General features: G+C 38.7%; 1 protein-coding gene across 1 annotated transcript; it reads right to left on the bottom strand.

Moving 5' to 3' along the window:
• Positions 1 to 780: 780 nt before the first annotated feature.
• On the bottom strand, positions 781 to 1,731 carry LOC120864121 (olfactory receptor-like protein OLF4). Its single transcript, XM_040240961.1, has one exon. It carries the CDS (start codon positions 1,729 to 1,731, stop codon positions 781 to 783), a length of 951 nt encoding a protein of 316 aa, XP_040096895.1.
• Positions 1,732 to 10,327: the final 8,596 nt, after the last annotated feature.

Genomic DNA, 10,327 nt, shown 5'->3' with positions numbered 1-10,327 from the left:
AACCTAGAAAAGCAGAGACATTCCTTTGCCAACAAAGGCCCATATAGTCAAGGCTATGGTTTTTCCAGTAGTCATGTATGGATGTGAGAGTTGGACTGTGAAGAAAGCTGAGCACCGAAGAATGGATGCTTTTGAACTGTGGTGTTGGAGAAGACTCTTGAGAGTCCCTTGGACTACAGGGAGATCCAATCAGTCCATTCTGAAGATCAGCCCTGGGATTTCTTTGGAGGGAATAATGCTGAAGCTGAAGCTCCAGTACTTTGGCCACCTCATGAGAAGAGTTGACTCATTGGAAAAGACTGTTGCTGGGAGGGATTGGGGGCAGGAGGAGAAGGGGACAACAGAGGATGAGATGGCTGGATGGCATCACGGACTTGATGGACATGAGTCTGAGTGAACTCCAGGAGTTGGTGATGGACAGGGAGACCTGGCATGCTGCAATTCATCCTTCATCCCACCCTTCTAGGGTATCACCATTTTGAGAAGCAATTATTCTTAAAACATCTGTGATTAGCCACCAGAAGAATGGGATTTCCAAACATTTCTAATCTAAAGTTAGGAAAATTTTGAAGTAGGAAACAGTATATACTGTCTGAATATCAAGCTGATGAAAAAACTTAAAGACAGTTACTAAAATTTCCATGGAGAAGCTGAATCAAAATAAAAGGGAAATCTGAGGAAATAAATAGAAGAAGTAAGTTTTATTCTACAAAGATCAAAGCATTGCAATATCTGCTTCCAAGTCTTTGAGTCATGTGATCGAGAAAACATTCATTTCTTTCATGTAACTGGCAATTTTATACCTGGCATCCCCAAATAGAATCTCTTCAAAGACCTCTTTATGTCTTTGTTCCTCAGACTGTAGATGAAGGGATTCAGCATGGGCATGCCCACAGTGTACATCACTGAGGCTGTTGCACTTGTGTGTGAGCTGTGTGTAACAGCAGGGCTAAGGTACACTCCTAAGACTGTACAATAAAATAAGGAGACAACTGAGAGGTGAGATGCACAGGTGGAAAATGCTTTATACTTCCCCTGAGCTGATGAAATTCCAGTTATGGAGGAAACTATTTTAAAGTAAGAGTAGATTATGCCAGCAAAAGGACCACCACCAAAGAGAGCAGTTGAAAAATAGATCACTATGTTATTGAGAAAAGTGTCAGAACAAGAAAGTTGTATCACTTGGTTGAGTTCACAGAAAAAGTGGTGGATTTCCAAGTCTGAACAGAAGGACAATCGCAACACCATCAAACTGTGTAACAAGGAATACATGATATTCATTATCCAGGACAGAAGCACCAGCAGTCCACAGAGCTGGGGGCTCATGATGACCGTGTACTGCAGGGGTTGGCAAATGGCCATGTACCGATCATAGGCCATCACAGCCAGGAGAATGTCATCTAATCCTGCAAAGAATATGTAAAAATACATCTGGGTGACACAAGCTTCATAGGTGATAACTTTGCTATGTGTTCGGATGTTCCACAGCATATTTGGGATGGTGGTGGAGGTGAAACAGATGTCTACAAAGGACAGGTTGGAGAGGAAGAAGTACATGGGGGTGTGGAGGCGGGAGTCTGAGCTGACAAGCAGGATGATGAGCAGGTTTCCAAACAGAGTGATCAGGTACATGGAGAGGAAAATCACAAATATAAGGGGCTGCAGTTCTGGTTCCTCTGAAAATTCCAGAAGAAGAAATTTTGAAATTTGTGTATTGTTCTCTGGTTCCATATGGCAAATGTGACTATTGGAAGAAAAAAAAAGCAACATGATTAATTTTCACTTAAACGGGCACACCTGAAATAGCTGAAATACTATAATTTCTATTTTGCAGGCAAGAAATTGATGTTAATATGTTGCATATGTATGAATTTTTCTTGATAGTATATCTCATTTCATCTCTGACTAGAATTTTTATTGTCCCGTTCTCAATAAATTTACAAGGGTTTTGATCAGAAAGATCCCCTGGCAAAGGGGATGCCTACTGACTCTAGTATTCTTGCCTGGAGAATTCCAGGGACAGAGGATCCTGGCAGGCTACAGTTCATGGGGTCACAAAGAATCAGACACGACTGAGCTACTAACACTTTCACTTAACATTTTTAATGAGAAACTCTTTCATGCATTTGAGAAACATGTATTGAGAGCCAACATGTCCCAAGCACAAAGAGGGATGCAGAAAAACAAATCTCCACATTCCAAGAATGGAGATAGATGATATTAAAATAAATAAATTTATATTAAAAAATATGTCAGAAGGTGACAGATGTTATGAAGAAAATAAAACCAGATACAAAGGAGAAAGTAGTAAAAGGAGTTATTTTGCACTGAGTGTTCACGCAAGGTCTGCAAACAAAGGGTTGTTTGAAGAGACATCAAGAAAGAGAGCAAAGCATGTAATGTGATACTAGGAGAAGTGTGTTCCTGGAAGAGGGAGCTGCCACTACAAAGGATTGGAGGAAGATGCTGGTTCCACATGTTCAAATGCAAACAAGGAAGCCAGTAGGGCAAAGGAATAAGCAAGAGGTGGAGTGATTAGAGATGGCATCAGGGATGCTAAGGAAAAACATGGTCTCCCTGCTACAGCTGAACCTTCACTCCACAGAGAATCCCTCCTTCCTTGTTGTTCCCAGCACTTCAGAAATTTAGTTGCAAAGGCACCCTGTGAATTGAAGATCCTCTTCTTAGTACCACCTGTTCACTGAGTTCTGGCCTCTCTCACCTTATTATGTCACTTTAATATATGACCAGGTGCTTCTGCTTTAAGAACTGCTCTCACTCCGCAAGGCACAGACACACCGTGGCTTCCTGGACTGTGTTACTGTCATGATTTTCTCATCCAGAACCACCCTTCTTAGGCCATCAGTGGTGACAACTCAAGCTGGTTGGATCAGATTAAGTTTCTTCTAAAGAATTTTTAAAAGGTACCTAGAAATTCCACTTCATAAATTTCCAAGGAAGCAATAAACTTGAGGTTCCTTTCTGTTTGGGCCACTTGATGCAAATAGCCAACTCATTGGAAAAGACCCTGATACTCAGAAAGATTGAGAGCATAAGGAAAAGGGGGCAAAAGAGGATGAAATGGTTGGATGGCATCACTGATTCAGTGGATATGAATTTAGGCAAACTCCAGGAGATGCTGAGGGACAAGGAAGCCTGGCATGATGTAGTCCATGGAGTCACAAAGAATTGGAGACACATCGTCAACTGAGCAATGACAACAACCACCCAGGATTTAAAGAAATATAAAAAGTATTAGAGACAGGTTGATAAAATGAAGGGAAAAGATCTAATGAGCTCCAGTGTCCCTGAGAAAATGTGACTAAGAAAAATTTCCTTTGTTTGGGAACATTGCAAATTCAGCTACATATCCTTAATGCCCAGGTAAAATCATAAAGAGAAATATTCTTCGCCATTGGCAGAAACAGTGATACATATGTAATGTGAAAAATCATGCAGATTTAATACCCCAAGAGAAAAATAAGCAAAGGGAGTAAACTAAGAAATCAAAGTGGAAACATGGAAAATGGAAATTTTCTGTGTGTGTTATATTAATCAGTAGAAGATTTGTTTGTCCTGAGTGTTTTTCATATTATTTTACAAATTATATTTCTGTGATCTGATACTGAATGAAGAAAGACCTATTTTCTTATGGGAGATATTTTATTTATTATTCTTGTGCTTAATTTTTTCTTTAATAAATCCAGTGGGCACAATTTAATTCTTGTTCTGGTCTTTGTCCAACACTCAAAGGTCTTTCCATACCATACTTGCAAAGTCTTATAAATGAAAATTCATTCTGTTATTCTGGATAAATGTATTTGCATAATTTAAACCTGAGGACACTATGTTGTAGTCTGTGCTGTGCTGTGCTGTGCTGTGCTTAGTCACTGAGTTGTATCTGACTCTTTGCAACCCCATGGACTGTAGCCCACCAGGCTCCTCTGTCCATTGGGACTCTCCAGACAAGAATACTGGAGTGGGTTGCCATGCCCTCCTCCAAGGGATCTTCCTAACCCAGGAATCAAAGCCAGGTCTTCTGCATGGCAGGCAAATTCTTTACTGTCTGAGCCACCCGGGAAGCCATTTTAGTCTACTGTACTGCAACTCTATCACTATAATGCAATATCAGTAGAGACTTCAACTGCATTGTTCACTCATTTTTCCCAAAGATATGTGAATATATGTACATTTATTTTAAAATGCACTTAAGAAAGTTTGAAATTATGAAATAAAAATAATAGCAAAAACAGTAAAAAATAAAGGGTGATTTTGCATAATTGTATTAAATAAAACTGAGTGGAATATCAAAACTGAAACATGATATATAATAACAGTCATCGGACAATTACAACATTAAGTAATAATTAAGAAAAGACTTTGACTCAGGAGAATATAACATATAATTTACCCAGAAATTTTGGCACATAGCAGATGCTTTGCTATTATTTGTTGAATGATTAGGAATTAGGTCCCCTTAGATATGAACACTATCCTATAGGAGCATTATATTTCAATTTGGTTGGAAAAGTCCAGATTGTTGAATAAAACTTGGCATAAATTGCTGACTACCTGAAAGAAAATGAAGTGGTTCCTTATATAGCACATCTTTTATTTATTTATTTTTTAAATGAAAGTTTCCATTTAATTTCTTAGAATAAAAATTTTGTGCACAAATACAGTTTTAAAAAGGGAAACATGTGTATACCTGTGGCGGATTCATGTTGATGTATGGCAAAACCAATACAATATTGTAAAGTAATTAACCTCCCAAAAAAGGGGGGGGACCAAAGATCCCCAAAATAGTCTACTTTAGATGAACATATAAAAAACTACACATAAAATCAATAGGTGGGAAGACTATCATAATTAAGGTGAGAAAATCAGAAGTAAGGAGAAAGACTTGACTCTATAAAACTTAACATTTTTATGATCAAAACACCCAACCAAAAGTGAATTGCAGAACCAGTAATTTGTCAGCATCATTGAAAATGCAGCTAACTGTTGAGAAATAGGTGTAAAATATATAGATGTATGATAATAAAAATTGACATGCTGATCAAATATATGAACCTTTACTCAAAGTGACTAATAGTTTAAAAATCACTAGGAAGTCTCATTCACAACCCTCAGCCTGGTGAAAACACTTATTGTAGATTGAGGTTGAGACTTCTAAACAGATATCACAGACATAAGGGGAGTTCTGTAATTTTACTGGCAAAAATGTGATGTGGAGAACATTTTGGAAACTACCTGTGACAGCTCTTGATTGTGGAAGCACAAATATTCTTTAACTCAGAGTTCCTCCACCTTTGCACTACTGGACATTCTCTGGCAGACCATTCTCTGTGGTAGGGTCTGCCCTGTATACTGTAGGATGTTTAGAAGCATCTTTGCCCATCATCTACCATTCATCAGTGTGATAGTGAAAAATGTCTACTCATATCGCTAAGTGTCCCCTGGAGGACACAGTTACCCTTAGTTGGGAAGCAGTTTTAAATTAACAAACTCCACATATTTTCATAATAATTTATAGCATACCTGCAAGTTGCTAAGAGACAGCAGATATGAAAATTTCTCATCACAAGAAATAAATTGGAACTATGTGTGGTGACAGATGTTAACTAGATGTACTGTGGTGATCATTTAGTGATATAAACAAATACTGAATCAACATGCTGAATGCATGTAACTTGTATGTTATTATGTGTCAGAGAAAGGAAGTGAAAGAAAGTGAAAGTCTCTCAGTTGTGTCTGATTCTTTGAGACCCCATGAATAGACAGTAGCCCACCAGGCTACTCTGTCCATGGAATTCTCCAGGCAAGAATACTGAGTGGATTGCCATATCCTTCTCCAGGGGATATTCCCTTCCTAGGGATGGAACTCTGGTCTCCTGCATTGCAGGCAGATTCATTACCAACTGAGCCACAGTGTCAAATTACCCAAATTCTTTCTTAAAAGTGATGAAGAGGATGCTATATTTGACAGATTTGACTGAAAAAATGTATGAATGCTTATACAATCCCCACAGATATATCTATACATATACAAAAGAACTAAATGATGTTCAGTTTTTTGTTTAAAAAAAATCATGTTGATGTATGGCAAAACCAATACAATATTATAAAATAATTAACATCCAATTAAAATAAATAAATTTATATTAAAAAAGAAACTAAAAAGCTATTCTTTCTTTCAAAGAATTAAATTTTAAAAAGGAATAACAGTACTCTGACACCACTATGTAAAATAAAAGTTACAGAGATATTTTTCAGTAGAGAAACACTCAATGCTTAACAAATCCACAAATATATTCAGCCTCACAGGTAATAAAATAATTGAAAAGTAAACCTCTTGACATACATCTTTTCACCTATGTAACTATGTTGTTTTTTTTTCTTATGTGAATACCCACAGTGAAAAAAGATACTGTAATATGTAGGTTTCATTCACAGATATTGCAAGGGTATATTTGCAAACAGTCTTCAGTTTAGATCTTTCTCCTCCATGTGAAAACAGAATCTAATATATCCTGTCTTACAATAAAAAGAAATGTCCTTACCTAATTGTCTGACCCTCCGGATAATACCCTATTTATCCACTCCTGATAATCAACAAGATTCCTAGGCTCATGTTCTACTTTTACTGGTAGCAGTTTAGGCCTCCCATTCCTTCTTCTATTGGGCTTCCACTAGCATGATTTAATTGTTAAAAGTGACACTCATGTCTCCAAGCACAATGTTTACTTGGAAAGCCAGCAAACAGCCACAATGATCTCTGACCTCTGGGCTATGCTAGATTGGTCCTCAGGTGACCTCAGGTGACCTCAGGTACACATTCCTGGCTTCCCTCCTCTCTGATCCTCTCCCGAAGTATCTGTGGCGCTCTCAGACTCACCTGCTTGGAAACTCTGCATGGAAGTTTTCCCTGCGAAGATCAAAATCCCCCACCCCCTAAATAATTGGTGATGGAGACCAAGGTTTGTCCCTAAACAAGACAACAGCATTGGTCTCTCAGCCAGATTTAGGACTGTATAAGCAAGGACCATGTGCTATCCAACCACAGTGGCACAGGCTGAGGGACTGCAGTAGAGGAGATATTTATAGCTTCCTGTGTCAGCTCATTAGGCATGTTTCCTCTTGCCACTCCAACCTCTATACACATGATTTTCCTGGGAGATATTGGTCTGGACAGAATGGATTTTTTTCATGCTGATTCTCTGTCCCTAGGAGACTGCGTTATAAGTTAGGTGAATTCAATTTTTATCACTCCTTCTCATTTAACTCTTCTGCTTCCAAAAGGCTAAGCCTCCCAGAACCTCATTACATCCCTGAGTTCAAATTTTCTCATATGGGCATATGTCTTGACTAGGTCCTTAGGGTCTTGATTGCTTTGATTAGTGGTTGCAATACAATCCCTGAAATATCTGAGAATTACTATTTCTCTCTTCTAAATGGGGGCTAACTCCACTTCTTTAATGTAAAACTTGGATATTAAAATCTTTGGTTTCAAGAAAGTTTTACAAAGTCAATAAGGATTTCCTACTGATAGTAACATCTGTCATTTACCTCTCATTATAAAACATTACAATTATAAAATATATATTTAGATGTTGTTCTGTAACACTTGTTTAGAACATTACAGGGACTGTCAAGTTTAATCTTGACAACTGTGTGTTCTATGAGTTAGAATGTATAAGAACTCCATTCAACACTGCAGAAATGGTACTAAGAGGGATTTAATGTTCTGCTTAAAGGTATAAACCAAGTAAGGGATGGAATCTTGGTTGGAATTGGTCTAGATACTTTCAGTTCTCAAACTCTGGGCAGTAATCTCAATCAGAGATGATGTTGTCCCTGGGGATATTTGACAATGCCTAAAGGATGCTACCTAGATAGCATATTCAAAAGCAGAGACATTACTTTGCCGACTAAGGTCCATCTAGTCAAGACTATGGTTTTTCCTGTGGTCATGTATGGATGTGAGAGTTGGACTGTGAAGAAGGCTGAGCGCTGAAGAATTGATGCTTTTGAACTGTGGTGTTGGGGAAGACTCTTGAGAGTCCCTTGGACTGCAAGGAGATCCAACCAGTCCATTCTGAAGATCAGCCCTGGGATTTCTTTGGAAGGAATGATGCTAAAGCTGAAACTTGAGTACTTTGGCCACCTCATGTGAAGTGTTGACTCATTGGAAAAGACTCTGATGCTGGGAGGGATGGGGGGCAAGAGGAGAAGGGGACGACAGAGGATGAGATGGCTGGATGGCATCACTGACTCGATGGACATGAGTCTGAGTGAACTCCGGGAGTTGGTGATGGACAGGGAGGCCTGTGTGCTGCAATTCATGGGGTCCCAAAGAGTCAGACACGACTGAGCGACTGAACTGAACTGAAAGGATGTTACTAATCCCCAGTATACAGCAGGATAGCACCCTGTACCTTTCCTGCCTCAAATGCCAACAGTGAGAATGTGTGTGTGTTTAGTTGCCCAGTTGTGTCTGACTCTGTGATGCCATGAACTGTAGCCTGCCAGGCTCCTCTGTCAGTGGGATTTCCCAGGTAAGAATATTGGAGTTGATTGCCATTTCCTTCTCCAGGGGATTTTCTCCACCCAGGGATCAAAGGGTCACCTGTGTTGCAGGTGGATTCCATACCATCTGAGTCATCAGGGAAGCCCCTAAGAAGGTAAGGAAATCTATCTTTAGACCAGAACTTCTATAGGTTCTTTGTGCATACAAATCACCAAGGTTTGTGGTCCAAATGCACATAGTGACTCATCAGGTCTCTGGAGGGCCCAAGGACTGCCTTTGCAGCAAAATCTTGTGTGTTGAAGCTGCAGGTCTTGTTCTGTGGACCACAGTTTGGATATCATTGCAGTGGTCCTGTGTTAGAGTCAAGTACACATAGCTTTAGTCTTCTCCATGAAGGGTCTTCTATGTCCGAATTTTGAAAATCATTTTCACTTACTTCATAAGTGATAATAATTGTGTCCAGATCTCTAAAATATTATAGCTCTTGAGTGACATCAAATAAAAATATATATTAAAAAGACTTAAGGTCCTCCCTGGTGGCCCAGTGGCTAACCCGACTCTTGGAGCCAGGAATCAATCCCTAGTTGGGGAACTAGATCCCATATGCTACTTCGAGTTCTCATGCCATATCTAAAAAAAGATCCTGCATGCCTCAACTAATACATGCCACGGCCACATAATTTTTTTAAATGGAAAAAAAGAAGATTTTATGGTAGGCAGCATAGGGGATTCCAAAAGATTTCATATCCTAAACCAAAGAACTTTGGAATATATTTGTTACATAACAAGGTAATTGAGACAGTAGATGGGCTAAAATTACTAGTCATATATTTAAGATAAGAAGATTATCCCAGATTATCTACCTTGAAAATGAAAGTAGCTCAGTCTTCTCTGACTCTTTGTAACCAATTCCCCAGAGCAGAATTCTGGAGTCGGTAGCCTTTCCCTTCTCCAGGGGATCTTCCCAACCCAGGGATCAAACCCAGGTCTCCTACATTGCAGGCAGGCCCTTTGCCAACTGAGTTATCAGGGATGTAAATACAATGATCCTCTAAATGTGGAAGACAGAGGAAAAATTGGGGTCAGAGATTTGAAGATACTGTGCTGCTGGCACTGCAGATGGAGGAAGGATCATAAGCCAGTGTATGAAGATGTCCCCTGGAAACTGGAATAGAAGAAGGAATTCATTCTCACCTGGAACACCTTAACAGATCCAAACCCTTCAGATGTCTTGATTTAAGCCCATTAAAAACCTATTTTAAGCTTCTGACGTCTAGAGGTTTAAGATAGAATGTTTTTGAAGTCACAGTCTGTAAATTTCTTATAGCAGCAGGAGGTATCTAATACAGATACTTAACCAAGAAAATATTGTTGCCATGAAATTAATTTAAGCTTCTCAAATCATTCACCCTTGGCATGTCATTCTATATTGAAATCTCTTTTCAATAAAAGAAATTAGAGTTAATTTGGAGATATTCGATACCATTACCTGGTATAGAGAATTTCTTATTATATAATGTAAATGTGGTTCTGACTTCAAAGCCTTTGGGAATTTAAGGTAGTAAAAAAGTAATCCCTTATTCAAATTAAAGTAATATATTCTACTTTGAATCTTCTAGGTTATGTTTATTCAAATGTCATACCCTTCAATCTCTCTCTCAGGTTTTCTTTCAATGTGATAGATGAGATAATGAATGAGTCTATGTATATATGCATTTGTGAGAGTGTGTTTAGTTGAAAGCACGGTATATACAAATGCACACACATACATACATTCACATACTAACTATTCTTGAA

The sequence above is a fragment of the Oryx dammah genome, unplaced genomic scaffold (assembly GCF_014754425.2).
Source record: "Oryx dammah isolate SB20612 unplaced genomic scaffold, SCBI_Odam_1.1 HiC_scaffold_5, whole genome shotgun sequence".
Classification (NCBI taxonomy): domain Eukaryota; kingdom Metazoa; phylum Chordata; class Mammalia; order Artiodactyla; family Bovidae; genus Oryx; species Oryx dammah.
Note: the sequence above shows the minus strand (reverse complement) of the source record. Positions and strands in the feature narration are given on the sequence as shown.

Coding starts and splice junctions, on each gene's coding strand:
- LOC120864121 (XM_040240961.1), bottom strand. CDS start 1,731: ATGGAACCAGAGAACAATACACAAATTTCAAAATTTCTTCTTCTGGAA.